General features: G+C 52.7%; 1 protein-coding gene across 1 annotated transcript in view; it reads left to right on the forward strand.

Moving 5' to 3' along the window:
* The window catches only part of AKNA (AT-hook transcription factor), a 44,224-nt gene extending 25,856 nt beyond the window's left edge, over window positions 1-18,368 (forward strand). Inside the window, exons 12-22 of the mRNA XM_081236393.1 lie at window positions 152-398; window positions 1,280-1,386; window positions 2,015-2,226; window positions 4,260-4,422; window positions 7,356-7,532; window positions 8,192-8,307; window positions 9,189-9,335; window positions 10,814-10,909; window positions 12,507-12,623; window positions 12,891-13,083; window positions 17,078-18,368. Of these exons, the coding sequence (XP_081092519.1) occupies window positions 152-398; window positions 1,280-1,386; window positions 2,015-2,226; window positions 4,260-4,422; window positions 7,356-7,532; window positions 8,192-8,307; window positions 9,189-9,335; window positions 10,814-10,909; window positions 12,507-12,623; window positions 12,891-13,083; window positions 17,078-17,339 (1,837 nt within the window). The 3' untranslated portion in view covers window positions 17,340-18,368. The remainder of the gene's footprint in view (window positions 1-151; window positions 399-1,279; window positions 1,387-2,014; window positions 2,227-4,259; window positions 4,423-7,355; window positions 7,533-8,191; window positions 8,308-9,188; window positions 9,336-10,813; window positions 10,910-12,506; window positions 12,624-12,890; window positions 13,084-17,077) is intronic.
* Window positions 18,369-20,481: the final 2,113 nt, after the last annotated feature.

Below are 20,481 nucleotides of genomic sequence, written 5' to 3' on the forward strand. Positions count from 1 at the left end.
AAAGTCACACAGCAAGAGGGTGGCAGAACCCGGGTGGGCACGCAGGGGTTCCTGACTCCAGAGCTTGTGCCCTAGACTGTGTGGCTACCGGGACAGGGCTGCCCAGCCCATGCCAGGGCTCAGGGCCAGTGTGCCTCTCCTTCCCTGCCAGGGAAAACGTGGAGCAGATGGCGTCTGTGAAGCCAGCAGACTTCCACGCATCCGTGGCCAGAGACAGGCACCTGCAGGGCCTGGACAAAGCTGAGGCAGCTCCTTCAGGCCCAAGCAGGCCCCCCGCACCTCAGGGCACCAAGTCTGCGGAGTCCCACCAGAGCAGTCTGACCAGCCTAGAGGGAAGTGGCATCTCTGAGCGCCTTCCACCGAAGTCTCTCTGTGGAGCTGGCGGGCCCCACCTGGAGGTATGCGTCTGCACAGGGCATGGGCTGAGAGCCTCAGGGCCATTCCCTGCATCTCCTGGAGCCTCCTGCCTCCAGCCTTTGCTCAGAATGCCTGCTGCTCCTGCCCTTGCCAGTCACAATCCTGCCCAACATTCAGGGCTTGTGCCATAGCTCCCCACACCCCGGTCCCTCCGCTAGGAGCTCCCCTTTCTCCTCTGAGAGCTTGCGATTTGCAGGAATCACAAATCTCTGTGGAAATGTGACTTATGTGATGGATCCCCCCATAGAAAAACACATAACGTATGCATGTGTACACACAGACACACAGACACACAGACACACACACATACACACACCTGTAGTCCTAATGAGCCCATGGTAAGGAGTCTGTACTCGACCATGAACTCATTGAGGGCAGGCACCCGTGTCTCTCTGTTGGCCATCTTTGCACCTTGCATTAGATGCAGTATGTCGGAGGTGCGCATATTTGATCAAGTTTATTTTCCCAATTCATCAGGCCCGGGCATTTCTGCAGTCAGGTAGGACCATGGTGTTCCAGGCCCAGCCTGGAAGCCATGTGGACATGAGAATCCCGTTCCCGCCACGGGACGTTTCTCCTCCTCTTTCTATTCTCAACTCAGGATATCTCTCAGTATCTCTCCCAAGGCCCCTGGCTCCCACTCCTCAGGGAAGCGGGACTTGCTCAGGGTCTTCTCGGGGTGTGGAGTCCCTGAGGTTGGCTGGGTGCTCGTGCTGCAGGACCCTCACACCCTGGGCCTGGCTGTTGGGAGCTGGGCCAGCCTCCCTGTCTGTGAGCCTCTGGAATGTAAGGCCCAGGCCAGGACTTGGGAAGGGTGCCTCAAGCGCATTTCTCCAATTTAAAGGGACGCTGTCTCTTTCAGGAGCCCTGGATGGCATCCCCCGAGACAGACAGTGGCTTTGTGGGCTCAGAAACCAGCAGAGTGTCACCCCTCACTCAGACCCCAGAGCACCGGTTCTCCCAGATCAGGTATCCTGGGGACCCCATCAGTGTACACACCTGAGATAGCCTGAGAATCAGGGTGCCTGTGAGCTCAGAACAGGGACAGATGGCCTGGGCGTTCTCAGAGCCCACACTTCATCCCCCGAAGGATGGTTCATTTCCCCTATCTTATTGATAGAGGGGAACTAAGGTTCAGAAAGGGAAAACGACTTGCCCAGTGTCACTCCGCCAATCATCGACAGACTGGGAAATAAATATTTGTTGAGCAAATGAATGATGAAATGGTGAATGAATAAGGTCTGTAGGGAGAGTGGCGTGACAGAGCCACCAGGGAGAGTGATAGTCTCCAAAGCTGGATGCAGGCCCCTCGGGCTACCCAGGGCTGCCTGGGAAAGAAGGATTACAAATTTTATTTCTTTGTATATTATCTAAAAACTAAGTTGAGCTTTATAACTTTGTGTGAGTAGGCAGATGTGCAGTTCTGCAGTTTATAAAGAAAATGCATGTATAATGGGCGTGCATCCTCAGAAATACTGTACTGCCAGGGGTGCCAAGTCCCAAAGGTCAGGAGTTCATGGTTTAGCATGTGGAGGGTCTCGGGCTGTGGCCTCCTTCTGTGTGACCTCAGCGTGTCTCTCCCTCCATGGTCTCCCAGCACCCGAGGGACATTAGCCCAGTCTTTCACTCCGTCTGTGCCCCGAGATGCAACCTCCCACCGCCAGACCAGGGGTCTTCCGGTACCCAGAAGAGCCTCTGAGCCCATCATACCCAGGAGCCGAGCCCAGAGGCCCCCACCTGGCCAGGACAGTCCTCTCGGGCAGAGGGCCCCCAGCTTCTGCCTGGAGCGGGCACTGGCGGCTGAGATGGGTGAGTGGGTACATCTGGGTTGGCCAGAACCTGGGGGTGGCTGGATTGCATGGGTTAAAAAAATCAAATGCATAAGAAAACTTGCATTACCCTTTAGATGCAAAATATCTTACAGGTTCATTGTAGGAAAATTTGAAATTGCAGGTAAGGTGGACAAAGGGGAACAAAAGAAAAAATAATAAGCTAAAAACCATCACTGCTGACATTTTGGTGTAGAACCTGTAGCTGTTTTCTTTGTCAATATGTGTGTGTTTATTTACAAATACTTAAAACGGAAATGGGATATTATACATGAATGTTTAATAACCTCCTTTTTTTTGGGGGGGTGCTGCATCAGATCTTAGTTGCAGCACACAGCGTCTTCATTGCGGCGTGGGCTTCTCCCTAGTTGTGGCGCGTGGGTTCCAGAGTATGTGAGCTCTGTAGTTTGCGGCACGCGGGCTCTCTCATTGAGGCGTATGAACTCAGTAGTTGTGGCGCGCAGGCTTAGTTGCCCCCCGGCATGTGGGATCTTAGTTCCCCGACCAGGGATCAAACCCACGTCCCTGCACTGGAAGGTGGATTCTTTACCACTGGACCACCAGGGAAGTCCCAATAACCTCCTTTTTTTCACTAAACACCATGTCATGAACGCTGTGTCTATAAAATCCATGATTTCATTTTTTACCTTTAAAAAATGCATGTGAACTTTTTATTGAAATAAAACATACAGGAAAGAATATAAATTGATGAATTTTCTCGAAGTGCCACAGACCAAGAAACTCAACACGATTAGAAGCCCAGACCTCCCTCCAGCCCTTCCCAGTCACTCCCACACCTCCCAAAGGTAACCACTGCTCTCAGATTAGCTTTGCCTCTCAAGGTTCACCATTTAAAATTTTTAAATTTAACTTTAGTTAAAAGTTTAATTAGGGCTTCCCTGGTGGCGCAGTAGTTGAGAGTCCGCCTGCCGATGCAGGGGACACGGGTTCGTGCCCCGGTCCGGAAAGATCCCACATGCCGCGGAGCGGCTGGGCCTGTGAGCTATGGCCGCTGAGCCTGTGCGTCTGGAGCCTGTGCTCCGCAACGGGAGAGGCCACAACAGTGAGAGGCCCGCATACCGCAAAAAACAAAAACAAAAACAACAACAACAAAAAGTTTAATTAATTAAAGAGTCACATGCAGTTGTAGGAAATAATACACAGAGATCCTTCCCCCAGTTTTTCCCAATAATAATATCTTGTAAAACCCCAGAGCAATGTCACAACCAGATATTGACATGGATTCAGTCAAGACACAGAACATTTCCACTGTCTCAGGGTCCCTCATGTTGCCCTTTTATAGACACAATCACCCCCTCCTTAACTCCTGGTAACCACTAATCTGTTCTCCATTTCTGTAATTTTGTCATTTCAAGAATATTATAGAAATGGAATCGTATAATATGTAACCTTTTGGGATTGGCTTCTTTTTCACTCAGCATACTTTTCTGGAGGTTCATCTAGATTGCTCCATGAATCAATAGTTTGTTCCTTTGTATATTGCTGATTAGTCTTCCAAGGGCTCATTGTTTTAATGCATGGGCCAGATGAGTGGCTTGTAACCTCTGGTCACCCATCCCTTTGAGAGGCTAGTTAAAGTTTTGAATGCTCCCCCAAGAAACATGCACACAGGCAAAGGTGTGACTAATTTCAGAGGGAGGTGGAGGCTCCGAAGCCAGTCCCAGAGCACCCTGGTGATGCACAGGGTCTGGGGGCCCTCGTGGAGGAGCAGGGGGCTCTTTGCGGGGGAAGGCCCTGGAGACTTGGATCTGATGCCGAAATGGTGGATGGTGGAGGGAAATCTAGTTATAAACAGCTCTGCAGGCCCGCTTTGCTCCCAGCAAAAACCACATCTTCTTCCTGTTTTGAGGGTCATCGACCTCAGTAGGAGCTTCATTCGTGACCTCAGCCAGGCCCCATCTCTTCACCCCCAGCACCCTTCCACCAGCACAGGTTCTCACTTCAAGGGTCCTCTCTGTGTGAACTCACTCTGGCCCCTTTCTGCTTCCCTAGTGGTCCCTGGCTCAGAGTTCAAGGGGCGAAAGCAGCTTTCTGAGCAGCTCCCCCATGGCGCGACAATCAGCCTACCCCCGACCCTGGCCCCTGCAGCTGCCGCTCCACCCCATGGGCCCACAGAGACCACCTCCACCTTCCTCCTCACCAGGACGGGGCGAGAGTAAGTTGCATACTTGGGCGCTGTGGATTCAAGCTCATCATAGAGCCGGGAAGCACGGGCTTTCTAGGGTCTCCATCCAGTGGCGGCTGTGCTGAGGCCAGACGGACCCAGGCATCCTGCCTCCCAGCTCAGGGCTTCTCCTGTGGGATGTCATTGATCTAGATTCTGAGGACACTTCTCCAGCCGGTGGGAAATGACCTAGAGGTTCACCTTGCTGGTGCTAAGACCCCTCTGCCTGTCCCCCAACATTTCCCTTCCAAGACAGGTCTGCACTTCCCAGGGGTGTGTTTTCTGCAGTTTACGCATTCATTGTATGAACTGAGAAGGGACAGTTTTTTCCATTTTTTCTTTTTCATCCAAGTGCAGTTTTTCTACTGAGAAAGTTTTCTCCTTGCTTCATTAAACAGAAATGGGAAAAGAGGTTAGTCAGTCCTCTTACTTCTCCTCTGAGTAGCTTTTGGCCAATAATCAATCACAGGCCTTTGTTGGGTTGGGGTGTTGGCTTCCAGGCCTAAGTTGAGTAAGTTCACTCCTGCCGTCTCCTCTGATATCTGCAGGGGAATGAGAGGCTTATTTACCTACAGTATGCCAGCCCCTGGGAATACAATAGTGGGCAAGACAGTCCTTGAGCTCGTAAGGCTCACCATCTTGTAGGATGGACCAAGAAACAGGTGGTTGCACCCCCAGTGTGATGGCACAGGGCTGAAGGACTGTGGGAGCACAGAGAAGGGGCATCAGAGGCTTCAGGGAGGGCTTCCTGGAGGAAGTGGTATCTCAGCTGAGACCGGAAGGAAGAGAGATGGAAGAATATCTCAGCAGAGGGAACAGTATGTGCAAAGACCTAGAGGTGAGAGTGCCCGCCACCTTTTAGGCACCAAATGTTTATTATAGCCGGATCCTCAAGTATGAGGTGGGGTGTTAAACAACAAAAGCAGAGAGGAAGACAGGGAGACCTGGGGGAGATCTCCGAGGGCCTCAAACACACGTGGTTAGAAGTCTGGATGATGGCTCTGCTCAGGAAAGGTGCTCACTGAATATTCATGAATGTAGAAAGTCTCATCTAAGGACAATGAGGGAGGCTTTACATTTTAGAAGGAATTCTCTGACCGCTGTAAGCGTGAGAACAGAGGCCAGGGGATTGCTGAGAAGGCTGCCGCACCCAGGAGAGAGGTTATGGGGCCAGCGGGGAGGGAAGGGAGGTGCATTTGAAAAGAGATAATTAGGCATTGGGCCCACAGGACTTGGGAGTTGGTTAACTTTTGGGGTGTTCAGGGAAAGAGAAAGGTTTAGAATGACTCAGACTGCTGGCTGGCCAACGAGTTGGATGCTGATGCCGAGATGGGGAACCTAGGAAGAGGGAGTAAAATTGCAGGGAAAGCTGACTTTTAAGTGCCAGCTGGCACTCAGGCTCTAAAGGATTAGGTCAGGAAGACCGAGATCCTGATAGAAACAAGCCAGAGAGGACAAGTGACGCCTAAGGGGATATTCCAAATCCCAGGCTCTCGTTCAGCGGCCTTTGGCCTGGACAGGGAGCCAGAGCCGCCCCAGTCCTGCACCCATCACGGGGCCTCAGCCCTGCCTTTCAGGGGTTAACTGGTGACTGGAGTTCTCACTCTCCTGCAGCCGCCACCCTCATGGTTTGCCTTGGAAACCCCAACAAGCGTTGCCCTGGGAATTGCCAGGGGAACCAACTGCCCTTAGACGCACACAGCGCCAGGCCATAGCCAGAGGGAGGTCTCCCGCCTCCTCTGTGCACCCATCTGAAGGCTGATGTCTGCTGAAGGCGGCACCAGGAGACACTCCCCCGAGAGTCCAGGGGCCACCAGGCAAGAACTAACCCTGAGGGGAGCCCTCACCCCGGAAGCTGGTCTGAACAGTAGACGTAGAGCTTGCATCAGCCTGGAGGACGGCCGTGCCCAGCCCGGACTCTGATGCCCCGTGTGTAGGGGGGTTTGTGTGTAGCAGTGTCTGGGTGGAACTGGCTGCTGCAGTGCCAGCGACACCCTCAGGATGAGACCCTAGAGGTTCAGGGACCGATCGGGGAGAAATGCAAACGGGATTTACTCCCAAGATGCTAGTGGTTCATGAGATACCTTGCCAGTCACAGGTTGGGCTGTGTTTGGGGGCTTCCCCAGCATGACAGCAGCCTTGCACGTGGCACCCCTGCAGCTTCCAGCCTGCTCACGTCCGGTTGCTGATGGGAAGCACCGTGTGTCTCTTTGTCCCTTCTCCACACACACAGCTTTACTCTGTTCCCTCTGGGAGCCTGGAGGCCAGCTCAGTGCCATTCTCTGAGCATCTATGAGGTCTCAGGCGTTGTGAGATGGGGAGGCCCGCTCCTTGCCTGCCAGGGGCTCACTGTCTGCTTGAGGAGACAGATAAACAAGCATCTTCCGCCAGGAGCAGGGAGATGGGCTTGAACAACGTAGGAAGTGTTTGAGGGAACCCAGGACGGGGTGCTGAGCAAGGGCGGGAAGGAACCAGGCCTGGACAGATAGTTAGGGTTTCTACAGACAGAGGTTGAGGAAGGGGAGGGCCGCCCGGGGGCTGAGGCAGGTCAGAATTGAAATTTTAAAGTGCACCTTGAGCCAATGCCCTCTCTACTCTGCGTCCTCATCGCTATGTTGAGAATTTGTCACTGGTGTTTCAGAATAGTTACTCAGAGGCCCTGCATGCTAGGTTGGGTAAACCTCAAAGAAGGTTCTGCTTTGCTCACCAAATGTGCAGGGAGGGACATGAACTCAGAGGGGTGTCACGATATGTAGCAAGAAAAGCGGACACACGGGGAAGTTCGAGAATCCACTGACAGCAGAGTTGGACGGTGCCTGCTGGAGAAGGACAAAGACCTGGCATCCAGGCAGCACTCAGGCGGCGGCTGCAGCTATGTTCACTGTGCATCTGTTCTTTCTCCTGTCTCCACTCCCCCACCCCAGCCAGGCCATCCGTGAGCTGCAAGAAGAGGTATCCCGGCTCCGGCTCCGGCTGGAGGACAGCCTGCACCAGCACCCCCAGGGCAGCCCAAAGCGCCCAGCGTCCAACTTGGACCACCCCGCCCGGGCCCGGGACCAGCCAGCTGATTCCTCAGCCACTTGGGGCTCCCATTATGGCAGGTGGGTGAACCCCAAACTCCCGCCCCTATGCCCTGGTGGGAGCTGCAGAGGGTAGAGTTGGCCAACCTCTGGCTCTCCCCAGACATGTGGACTCAGGCACAGCCACACCCCTCTCTCGCTTGTTCACTCATTCATTCACTCTTACATTTTTTTTTACCATGTCATATTTGATACATAGAAGAATATATTAAACATATGTGTTAATAATAAAGCATGATACAGTGCATATCCCTGAACTCATCACCCAAGTGAAGAGCTAGAACATTTTCAGGACGCTCACCCTCTCACCCACTCACTCAGCAGCTATTCACTCATGATGACTTATAAAATCATCTTTAACTAACTAACTTCTGAGTATTTCTATTGGAGGGCACTATGTTAACGTTTTTAATGGACATTGTCTCATCAGTCCTTCCAGCAACGCTCTGAAGTCATTGCTCCTATTATCCCCACTTGACAGATGAGGAAACTGAGGGGCAGAGAGGCTCAGAGCCATTTTCTATGAGTCTGACGCCAGAGTCTTTGGTTTTGACTTTCGTATTCTCCTCTTTCCTTATGTTATAAGCGTTTCTCTGGGTTGGGCTTCTCACTGATCATCTTTAAAGGGTGCATGAAACCTCATCCAGTGACATCATCTCTCTCTCTCTCCCTTTTGCTAGTAAATCCACAGAGAGATTGTCTGGTGAGCCTGGGGGTGCAGAGCAAGCAGTCCCCGCGGGAAGGAGGCAAGCCAGGTCCTCCTTGGTGCCTCGGGAGGTGTCTCGATTGTCCCTGAGTAAGTGACCACCCGCCTGGACTGATTTTTGGAGGCCACAGTCTGGACATGCTGGCTAAGTGGTCAGGGACTACAGCAACAGCCCTAGCGGAAACTTGGAGAAGGTTTCAGGTGTCTTTTTTAGGTAGTTGTAGTGCTCTGAAATACCATGTACTTCTAATGACAGCAACAGTATGCTATGCACGTACTGTGAGCTGCGGTTTCCGTAAGGGCTTTGTGTATGTGTATCATCTAGCTTAATCTTCACTGCAAGATGGGTCGTATTATCCATGTTCTGCAGATCAGGACACCAAAGCCCCGAAGCACAAGGGACTTGCCTGAAGGAATATGGCTCTGGAATCAGTGGCCCCAGCTCACTCCTTTCTAGCTGTGTGGCCTTGGCCAGGTTGTTTACCTGCCCTGCGCAGTTAAACGGACAGCTAACAGTGCAGGGACAATAGCATCTGCTCCTGGGGTTGCTGTGAGGGTATGTGACATGAAGCATGCCAAGCATTTAGCACAAGGCCAGGGGTCCAGATGTGTCAGCTGTGATTACTAAGGGGCGGAGCTGGAGGCTCTAAGCCTGGGCTTCCCTGGTGGCGCAGTGGTTGAGAGTCCGCCTGCCGATGCAGGGGACAAGGGTTCGTGCCCCGGTCCGGGAAGATCCCACATGCCGCGGAGCGGCTGGGCCCGTGAGCCATGGCCGCTGGGCCTGCGCGTCTGGAGCCTGTGCTCCGCAACGGGGGAGGCCACAGCAGTGAGAGGCCCGCATACCGCAAAAAAAAAAAAAAAAAAAAAAAAAAATCTACGCCTGTCCCAGAGCCTCAACTCGTGATCCACCCACTCCCTAAACTATGTGACCCCCACCCCTTCCCCCTCTGATGCCCCTCTTTCCACCTCAGGTTCCGAATCTGAGCCAGCCTCCCCCAGGCTGTTCTCTGAGAGGGGCAAGACCACCGAGGACAGTCCACAGGCAGCTCGGGATAGAAGGAGAGGAGTGGGTAGCACCCGTCGGCCAGAGAGGGTCACCTTCCGGGGCCAATACACAGGTGGGCCAGGAGGGGGCGCTGGGTGGGCATGGTCCCCAGGTTGGTCTCTGTCCTCAGAAGGCTCTTCCATTTAGCCAGTGGGCCATTGAAATACTATCATTTTTTTATGAGCTGTGTGATACAGAAACATCAGGCAGTATTGTCTCTTTGAATCTGGGTGTGTTTGTTTACTCATTCACTCAGCAGACAGTTTCTGAGGCCTCCCCTTTGTTGGGGCCCATGCTTGGTTCTGGGGAAGCCCATTCAGGTGGTCATTCATGAAGTGGTTTAGGGAGAGCTTGATGTTGGCAGGACCTGGGTGACAAGGTGAACATGGAATCACTCCTGGACTGCCTTAAGGTACTGATTGCCCAGGGGGCCCCGTGTCTCACGGACTGGGTACCCGGCATATAGTAAGGCTTGAGGTGACACATAGTAGGATTTCAGAGTGCTTAACATTAAAACAAATACGGATACGGCTCCTACTTTCATGAATCTGACTGCATAGCAGAGAAGACCAGTAACAAATAAGCAATTATAGTAAATGTGTGAATTATAGTAAGTAAATTATAGACGTGGCTCTCACCCATACCTCACTGGGAGGGAGGGCTGTTAACCTCAGATACGGAAGGCTGAGTGATGCAGAGAAGGCAGGAAATGAGATACAATGTCTCCCAGCAGAGCAGATAGAAGCCGGGGGGTTAGAAGTGAAAGCGGCAGCGTGTCCAGGGGCCCCAATGCAACACACACAGAGTATAAAGTGGGGACCCTGCACGGCAGAAGAGAGAGAAAAAGAAATTAATCAGGCAACATTCTGAAGGTCTTATTTGAGACTCAGGGATGGACGAGGCAGGGGATGGCAGGGCTGGGTGCAGACCCAAGACCCTGTCCAACCTTCTGATAACCTTGAGCACTTGACATCTGCCAGGCGCGGGGCAGGATACCTCACGGATATGACCCCATTCAGTCCTCCCAACAAGGCTATGAAACCCACAGTATGACTACCCCTATTTTCCAGCTGCTTGGAGCACAGAGAAAACACCACTGACTCCATGCCCAAGCCATTCTAATCCTACCCAGCAACCCGGGGTACGGGGGAGTAGCGTCATACTTTGTCATTGCTTATCATGTCTTCCCGGCCTGCTTTCCAATCCTGACTGAGCTTGCATTTGTTGGTTGCTTCTGTATATCAAGAACTAGGCAGCTGGTCCCTAAATAGGATCTGAGATGAAACAGGAGTCTGGAGAGAGCTTATAATAAACAGACAAATAAATGTGTTTTTATGTGTATGTGTATATGTACATGCACAATTTTATAGCTACATATTTATGCACATATATCACATGTGTGTGCACGTGTGTGTGTGTGCATGAGAAAAAGATTGAGAGGGAGACTATTAAACCATTTGGAGGAAGAGGAGAGAGATCCTTATTCTAAATCGTCCCCAATTCTGCATCCACGCCCAACTGACACTGACTGGTTTCTGGTTTCTTCCCCAGGCCAGGAGTACCATGTTCTGACCCCCAAGACTGTCCCAAGAGGCAGTGGCCCAGTCTCCTGTCCCCACTGCCGACCCACTAGGACAGAGGATCCAGGTAGGGGATGGTACCTGAAGAAGCGGCCAAGGCTATGCGGCTGCAGCTTCTTGCCCTTGGCCTTGGGGGTGCAGTTGGGCCAGACATGGGCCACCCTGAGCTCTGCGTGGGTCAAGATACAGACAAGGGAAAGACACTTTTTTCTGGTCTTTTTAGCCCTCCCAGGGAGTCCTGCCCTCACATCTATTCCTCTAGGTGTTTTGCCTGAAGCCACCCTCCTTCACCTTGACGTAGAGAAGACATGAACATGATTCCAGAAGGTCCTGATGTGGGGAGGGGTGCAAGCAGCAGGGGGGCTGGCAGCATTGATTGTCTTATCTCCCCTCCGTCCTACCTCCACTCCTCACCCTTTCCCCCAAACCCAAGAGTTTAGGGGAAGAGTAGTGGGGAGAGAAGTGGCCTGAGAATATGGACACCAGGTTCTAGTCCCAGTTCTGCCACTGACACGCTGTGTGACATTAGGCAAGTTCCTTAACATCTCTGAGCCTCAGGCTCCACATCCATAATGAAAGGTTTGGAGATGGTCTCTGAGGCCCTTTCAAGCGATAACAATGATAATGATGGAGCTGTCATTTATTAAGCCGTTACTATATACAGGGCAACATGCTAAGGGTTGTACAAACATTAATCCTCACAACCCTATGAAGTAGGTTTTGCACATTTTATTACTGTGTTCATTATGTGAGTGAAGAAGCTGAGGCTCAGAGAAGTTAAGTAACTTGCCCAAGGGCACACAATTTACAAGTGGTAGAGTCAGTATTTGAACCCAGGTCTTTGTGACTCTAAAGCCCTGGCTCTTCACCACTGTACTGCTGCACCTTTGCTAGAGTCCCAACAAGCCTACCACTCATTTATTTATTCAGCACCTTCCCATACTGGGCCCTGGGCCTTATCCCTAACAAACTTTTCAGCTAAGCAAACGAAACAGAATGGTCAGAACTGGGACGGGGGAGCACAGGGTGGGGCTAGGGAGCACATAACTCAGCCCGGTGAGTGGTGGGACTTCCCAGAGGGAGTGATGCTGAGCTGAGGCCTGAAGGAGAAGCAGATGGACCCTGGAATTCTCCCAGTTGTGGTGCTGAGGATTTGTACAGGAAGAGAACCAGGATGCCCACTCTCCTCCTGCTCATTAGGCCTCCACTGACTGGCCCTGGTGCCCAGGGGCCATTGTGGGCTGGTCCCACCTGGAGAATGGGCCTGTGTCACTGTGGAGGATGACCCATAGGTACAAGGGCTCCAGTCGGGAGAACCAGGCTTGAGATCAGACAAAGGACCACTGCTTCCCAGCTCTGAGACTTGGCACATTATTCAACCTTTTGGAGCCTCAGTTTCCCCATCTGTAAAATGGGGGAGTGATGATGGTAGCTAGACCAGTGGCTTGTTGGATTTGATCAACTAATGCATGAAGACCCTGAGCAGAGGGCCTGGCTCAGGAGATGCCTCTCAATGTCACGGTTACCATCAATATTGCTGTCACCCAGTGGGGGCCGCTTGTCTCTGCAGTGGTCCCTGAGGGAAGCTCAGTGCTGTGGGAGGCTTGTGGGGGCCCAGTGACTTAGACATAATCCTCTCCTGACGTCTCTGCCTCCTCTTCCAGGTGATGCTGGCACCAAGGACCCACTGGGACCATCTCACACTGAGACCCAGCGATGTCCCCTGTGTGGTCGAGTTGGGTCCTCCTCCAAGGGGGAGGACCCAGACTCAGCCAGCTCTGGTAGGGACAGATGCTCGTCTCTTCCCCCAGCTCCCCTGGATTCCGGTGTGGGCCCCTGGGAGGGGGCATTTAGCCGGGGTGGCAGCTTGCACAGTCTGGGATGAAGCAAACTGGATGAGAGTTGGCTTCCCCAAAGCGAGGCACTCCCGGCATGGCTGGCCCCGTGTCCAGCTCTAATGGGGCTGGTGGGGCTGGGAGGACCCTCTGTTCTCTGTTAGATCTTCCCAAGTGGTGAGACTGTGTCTCTCTGGTGTCCCTCCCTGACAGCACCAGAAATGGCCGCCACCAGGAGAAACGCATCTTCTACCTCCAGCCCCAAACAAAGGAGCAAGCGGACAGGGTCGTCACCCGGGCCGCCTCCTGCACTGTGGTATCTGGCTGCCGCACCCTCAGCACCAGCCCCTCCTGCCTTTGCCTACGTCTCCTCGGTTCCCCTCGTGCCTTATCCATCAGCCACTGTGTAAGAACCTTCCGTTCCAACCCTCCTAGCCTTTCTGTCTGAATCGCTTAATAATTAGCATTCAGACCTGAGTTGGGTAGCTGGGAACTCGGGCACTGAGTAGCCCTGTGTTTCCCCCGCCAACACTCATGCAGTCACTCAACAAACCCTGAATGCTCCCTGGGCACCAGTGAGAGTGCTTGGCCTTGGGGACCCAGCAGTGAAGGAGGCTGGCAGAGGGCCCTGACCTCTTACAGCCTCAGGGGGACCTAGGACCTTAACCATCTTCCATCTCCTTATGGGACTTGTCAGCAAGCAAGTAATACTTTTTCAAAAACTAGGCTTTATTTTTAGAACAGTTTTAGATTTATAGAGAAATGGAACAGATAATGCAGAGAGTTCTCCTATACCACCCCCCAAACACAGTTTCTTCTGTTATAAACATCTCACCTTGATATGGTATAGTGCAGTTAGTGAACCATTATTAATACATTGTTATTACCTAAAGTCCACAGTTCATTCAGGTTTCTTAGTTTTTACCTGAAGTCCTTTTTCTGTTCCAGGATCCACCCCCCTGCCCCACAGGTTACCACATGCATTTAGTTGTCACATCTCCCAGGCTCCTCCTGGCTGAGACAGTTTCTCAGACTTTCCTTGTTCCCGATGGCCTTGACAGTTTATAGGCATACTGGTCAGGTCCACGGCCAGAGGAGCAATCACTTTTTACATGGATTTGGATGTACCATCAGTCAAGACAGAAAAAGCACAGCAGTTGAGGCGGGAATGGTCCAGGTTTTAGAGTCAGAGCTGTACTGGAATCCTGTCTGCCGCTTATTATTGGTGTGGCCTTGGTAAAGCTACTTCCTCTCTGCGCCTCGCTTTCCCCATCTGTTAAATGGGGTCAGAGTCTCAGTCACGTACAGTTGTATGAGGATTAAATGAGGCAGGTGGCAAGAGCCCCACGAGCTGTTTGTGGGGTTCATAGTGCAGTGCCAGCAAATGCTCTTTGCTGAATAAGCAGCAGCTTTTGTCATCATAGCACATGCTGCTGCTGTTAATATTGTCATTAATAAGAGGAAAAAATGAGGAAAGGTGGCTTCAACATGATGGAACTGTGCAGGAAAAAACAGGCCTGGACCCTGGAATTAGGAGATCTTTCTTCTTCTCCTGACTGTCATCAGCTGGTTCTATGCCTCAGTTTCCCTCACTGTAAAATGACTGGGTCAGGGGTCCTCTTCACTGGTGTGTTGTCAGAAGCCTGTGTCTGTGAGCAGCAAGAGGCCAGAGTTTCCATCAGGGCTGGCGCGTGGCAGGAGCAGAGAGGCCCAGGTACCATCCAGCTCCATGAGGAGTCCTGCCTACAGCGCGGTTTCTTCCTTTCCTCTCAGCTGAGACTGGGTGGGTCGTTAAGGAACCCTCCGCTCCAGCAGTTAAGGGAGGCCATACTGCATGCTCAGGCCTCTGATTCGTTGGACAGGAAAGGGTTTGCCTGGAATTTGGTGGCCCAGGAGAAAGCTCTGAGCGTCCACGGTAGCCATGGGTCTCTACTTCTGAGGCCATTCCAGATCCGTCCAGGCTCAGACCTGTGGGCAGAACTAACCAGGTTGGTGTCCTCAGGCCTGGACAGGCCGTGGGGAAGGGGAAAGACCCTGAGCTTTAGTGCCCAACAGACCAGGCCAGCAGTAACCAGATAACCTGGGGCAGGTCACTTTGCTCCCATGCCTCAGTTTTTCCCTCTGTGAAATGGGTTGTGCTGAGGATTAAATGAACTGATGCATGGCAAGCCCATAGTACATAGAAGGTGGCCAGTAACCATAGTGCTTCTAATGCTACTGGAATTGGGGCTGATGCCACCCTGAAGTTTCTCCAGCTGCCCATCAGCAGGACTGAGCATGCTCAGTGGCTGAGGCCAGGAACCCTTAGAAAGCTGAATGGGCCTGTGCTGCCGCCTGCTGGCCAGCCACCTTATAGCCTCTGCACCAGAGGCTTTCTAGCCAGTTTTTTGGTTTTGGGGGGTTTCTTGGTTGTTGTTTGTTTTGTAGCTTCTGCCCTAGGGGTAGTTTGGGGTAACTTTCAGGCCAAGCTGGTCCTCAGAATTATCAGAAGGCAGGGGTGTGTGGGAACCCAGTAGTTACACCAGCTAGTCTGTCCTTAAAGGAGGGAACTGGATTCAAGAAGCCCATTCATTCAGTTCAGATGATACGTATCAGCATCTCCTGGGAGTTAATTAGCTCTGGGTTTAAATCCAGTACTGCTCCTTCCAGCTCTTTGACTCTGGGGGAGTCCTCAGTAGCCGACATTTCCAGAGCACTGGGCGTACAGAGCTTTTAACCTGAATTTTCCTATTGGATCTACCGTGGGTGGTAGCTAAATATGGCTGTTTTCCATGGAGAAACGGACCCCTTGAAAATGAAGTAGCTTCATGGTCGTGCGCGTGGCCAGGATTTGGGGAGCTTCCGGCATCACTTAGCTTCTCCGAGCTTCACTTTGCTCATCTGTAAAATAAGTATAAAAGTACCTACCGAATAATCAAGACAGTGCTGGTAAAGGACTTATCTCAGAGCCTGGCAAATGGGTCCTGAGGATGAGGATGCCAGCCCCAGGCTAAACGCTGTGTTTAACTGAGGAACTGCCAAACTGCTTTCCAAAGTAGTGGCACCATTTTACAGTCCCAACAGCAGTGTTTGAGGGTTCCGATCTCCCCACATCCTCCCAGACACTCATTGCTATCTTTTTGCTTTGAGCAATGAGTGTCTCCGAGGACAGCCAGTGGGTGGGGAGTGTGTGAAGTGGCATCTCATGTAGTTTTGATTTGCATTTCCCTGCTGGCTAATGATGTTGAGCATCTTTTCATGTGCTTGTTGGCCGTTTGTACATCTTGCTTGGAGAGACATCTGTTCAGATCCTAGCAAAGCCCGTTTTTCACATTGTGCAATAATGCAAATTAGAAACTGAAGGGTCAGGAATAAGACCAGAGTTTACAGCAAAACACCAGTGAATGTCTCCGGCCAAGTTCTCCTAAACCCATTCCTGCTCTATTTAGGGAACATGCTTCTTTTTTTTTTCTTTTTTTTTTTCTTTTCTTTTTTTTTTTTTTTTTTTGTGGTATGCGGGCCTCTCACTGTTGTGGCCTCTCCCGTTGCGGAGCACAGGCTCCGGATGCGCAGGCTCAGCGGCCATGGCTCACGGGCCCAGCCGCTCCGCGGCATATGGGATCCTCCCAGACCGGGGCACAAACCCGTATCCCCCGCATCGGCAGGCGGACTCTCAACCACTGCGCCACCAGGGAGGCCCGGGAACATGCTTCTTTGTCCCTCTCTTTCCTACACACTTTACTCTACAACGCAGGTGCCACGCCCTCTTCTTGCCCAGCATCGGTTTCTTTGAAACCTAAACTTGGCATCCTTGGAGGAATGCAGTAGTCATTTCTTGGAGAAACCTGTGCTTCAGCTCATGGCTCCTCAGCCGGTTTTCCCCAGAGCTTTTAAACAACACCATACATTCCTGCAGGACCAGGCTGGGGGTATGAGTGGAGCCATACCCTCTCACTCCTGCAGAATCCTAATTATTATTACCATGTTTCTCCAGCGCTCCACACCTGACAAATAGGGCTCCATACATGACCTCTCTGATGAAGGGGGTTTGCTCCAGAGCCTGGGGTGATCCTGGTCTCCCTGAGACCAGGCTCTCAGACTAGAAGCTCCAAGAAGGTGGCGGGCGGGGTCCGTGTTCATTCACCATGGTGACCTCAGGCCCTAGTGCACTGGCTGGCACATGTATGTTCCATAAGCATTTGTTCAATGAACGGATAGATGAAACGGACCATATTTTGAGGACTGTTCTGGTTCAGGCACTCCCATTTATGTTGCTTCACCCCTCTAACACATCCCTCAGCAGGGGTCATGTTTCCCATTTTAGAGGTGAAGAAACTGAGACAGAATGTAGGGGCCGAGCTGGGGCTGAGAAGCCCCCAGCCCTCTCCGCGGTCAGTGAACGCATTCGCCTCTCTCCCCAGGTACTACGCGCCTCCAGCACCTACCTCAGCCCCCTCGGCCCGAGCAGCTGCCGAGTGGCCCCCCGCAGCCTCCTCTCGGCCGGCCAGGAGACCCCGGCACTCCATCCAGCTGGACCTGGAGGACCTGGAGGAGCTCAACAAGGCCCTGAGCCGAGCAGTCCAGGCTGCCGAGAGCGTCCGCTCCACCACCAAGCTCATGAGCCGCTCCCTGTCGGCCGACCTGCGCCAGGCCCGCAGCCTGCGGGGCTCCTGCCTCTTCTGACTGCGCTCAAGGCTCAGAGATGCACAGTGGGCAGGGGTGGGCAGTCCCTGTCGCCCTGGAGGCCCCGCAGACCCTCGTGAGGAGGGTTCCCTCCGCACCGGCCCTGCCTGCTCAGCCTCCGCGTTTCCAAAACGGAAAGTGTATCAGCTGGTCCTCCAGAGAAGTCACTTCCTAGGGACCAGCCCTGAAGGAGGTGCTGGGACTGAGGCCACCATCTGTCCAGATGCCATCTCTGGGAGGCTCCTGGTCCTGCATTTGTCCATCTCCGGCTAACAATATGTATTTTATATACGGATGGACAGATTTCTTTTTCTCAAACTGAAGCATTTTCCTGGTCTTGGATCCTTCTTAGGAGGCCAGATGAGAAGGGACAAGGCCAGGGTCTCTGGCGAAAACTTGTCCACCACCTGTGACCAGCCACTCCAGAGTAGGTGTCTCTGGGAAGGACATGGCGGGGACCTTTCTCCTGGTGACTGGTGGTCAGTGGGGCACTTTGAGGCCATTGGGATATCTCAGGATGACACACACCCAGCTTCTCCATGGTTGAGAGGCCTTTCCTGTGGGTCTGCTGGGATGGAGACACCCCACGGAGGGCCCAGAAAGCCATCCACCATGGTCCCCCTCAGTACCTCATCCCGAGACCCCCGGCTCTCCCCTGGGACCCCCGTGGAATTGAGCCAGTAGCCAGCTTCCTGCCAGGTCCTTGTCTGTGGCCATGAGGCCAGGCCATCTCCTGCTCCCTGACCTTGTAGTGGCTCAGACTTCAGCTTTTCTGGAATGTGTGTGCGTCAGTGATATTTGTATATTTGGGACATTAAAAAATCTATTTTCGTTATGAGAGCAAATAAAGAAGAGTGAATATTGATCTTAAGAAATGAAAGCCGAAAATACCCAAAAACATTCCCAAAGCCGCCCACATCTATGGTGTGTGTCATCCACTTGTGGTTTCTAAAGTCAAGTTTGTGGGGTGAAAGATTTGGTGCCAAGTGGAGCCCTCCCCCGAGGGACCAGTTGGGTGCACATTTCCAGACTCTGCCTGCCTACCTCCCTTCAGTGCCTTCATCTCCCCAACTTTCCCCCTCAGAACCATAAAGCTTTCCACTGAGGGGCCTGCGAGGAGAGGCCGTCTGACCAAGCCTCTTTTATGAGACACACAGCAGATTGGTGTCTGCAAGGGCATGAGCCCGGACTCTCTTTCCAGTGCTGCTTTTGGCAGCAAACAGAAACAACAGCTGCCATTTACTGAGCGCCTCCTAGATGCCAGTCCTTGAGCTAAGTGACCCACTGTGCACCCATTTTATTGATGAGGAGACCGAGGTTCCGAATGCCCGAACTCACGATGGTCTGACTCCAAAGTCCATATACTTTGTCACTTTTTTTCTCCTTAAACCTCCATGACTTTTTCCTCCCCAGCTCCTGCTTCTCCTTCCCTTGGCCTTTTCTTCAGTCTTCCCCACCTCTCATCTCACTTGCTTCTCCCGGCCCTCCAGGACTCATTTCTATTTCATTTTTCAGCTGATCCTTCTCAGGAGAGTTGAAAACGGCATCTTGCTGAGATGGGAGATTTCTTGCTGGTTCTGAGCCTCCAGGTCCACACCCTCATGGGAAGGTGGATGGGAAGGGGGGAGCCCGAGGTGGGGGGCCAGAGCAGTGTCTCCAGCCTCAGTGCTCTGGGCACAACATGGCTGCAGCTTTGAACAGAGGATGCTGAAGTCTTGGGTCTGTGGCTCTTTGGAGGACACTGGCCTGGGAGCCACAGGACTGGGTGTCAGGAGCCAGGGTTATGGTCCTGTCACTCCAAATGGCTTAGGACGCTTGCACATAGAATTACTCCAATCATGCAGCCCAGTTTCTCTGCCACCTGTGTGGTGCTGCTTCCCTCATATGACCATGACAAAGCCCTTGTGTCTGGAAGGAGACCAGCCTTCCTTGTTGGAATCCTGGCTTCAGACGCTCAGTCCTCTTTATGCCTCTAAGTGGGCCAGCCTCAGACGTGGCCCCATGGCAAGGGCTCCAAACACATTTGCAAGATGGCTGGATTCGAGAGACCAACCTTACCCTAGGTATCCTACCTTCCTCCTGGGTGTCAGGTGGGCACTCTGGGGACACCTCATGGAGACACACAGCCCCTCTGGCCTGGCCCCAAGTCCTCCGAGTCTCCCCCATCCTGCCCCTGCCTGCCCTGGCCCAGACACCTGCCTCTTCCAGGATGCTCACAGCAGCCTCCGCGTAGGTCTTCCTGCCTCCGGTCTGGGCCCTCCTAACTTGCCTCCCCAGATGGCCAGGCTGACATCTAAAGTAAGGGCCCTACGCAGTAAAGGGAGCTCGGATGAGAGTCCCCCTGCAATCTCATGCCAGGACCTCCAGAGCCGCCTCCACAGTGCCTGCGGCCTCTGTTGCAATTCACTTGCTCACCAGGTGCCCTCAGGGCAGCTGCTCCCCAACTGCGGTCTCCTCACTCCTGCCCTGTCCATGCCTTTATCCCACCATGTCCACTCTGGTCAGGATCGTCCCAGCTCCCTCGCAAAGTGAAAGACTGATCTTTCCATTTTGTTCCCGAGTGTGAACGAACCCCAGGCCCTTCCCAGGGGCCCAGGCTTAGATCAGAGCTGAAGGAGACACGTGGGGAGTAGGGGGCGTCAGGAAGGGAGGTTGTCTGTAACGTGCTGACGTTAAAACCAGTTTCCTCCTCAACGGTGTCCAAACTGGGCAAGCCTTGCTGGGTGAAAAACTGAAAACATACAGCTGAGTCTGAAAGAAATGAACGGTGGTCCAAATGTGCTCATGTTTATACGAGTCTCCCTCCTGTCTCACCTGCATGGACTTGTGACTAACATCGCGTCTTTTATGTTAACTCCTGGTGATGTTTTGAGGTAGGATAAGCTCAAGCTCAGTGTTTTCCTTCTGCTCAGACTGCTCTCTTTTTGTATCCACTGTTTGCTGAGGCAGACTCCCTTCTCTGATGGAGCCCTGGGCTCTAGGTAGGTAATTCTGTGAGTGAGCACAAGCCTGGCACAGTCCATACGCTCGGACGTGTCCGCAATTAACTTCGCCTGATTTAAGGATGGATGAGAATCTACTTACAGATGAAGACTAGGCAGGCGGGCGTGGTTTTGTATGTAAGCAAGACCAAAATGAAGAT

The sequence above is a fragment of the Mesoplodon bidens genome, assembly GCF_964165515.1.
Source record: "Mesoplodon bidens genome assembly, chromosome: 6".
Taxonomy (NCBI): Eukaryota; Metazoa; Chordata; class Mammalia; order Artiodactyla; family Ziphiidae; genus Mesoplodon; species Mesoplodon bidens.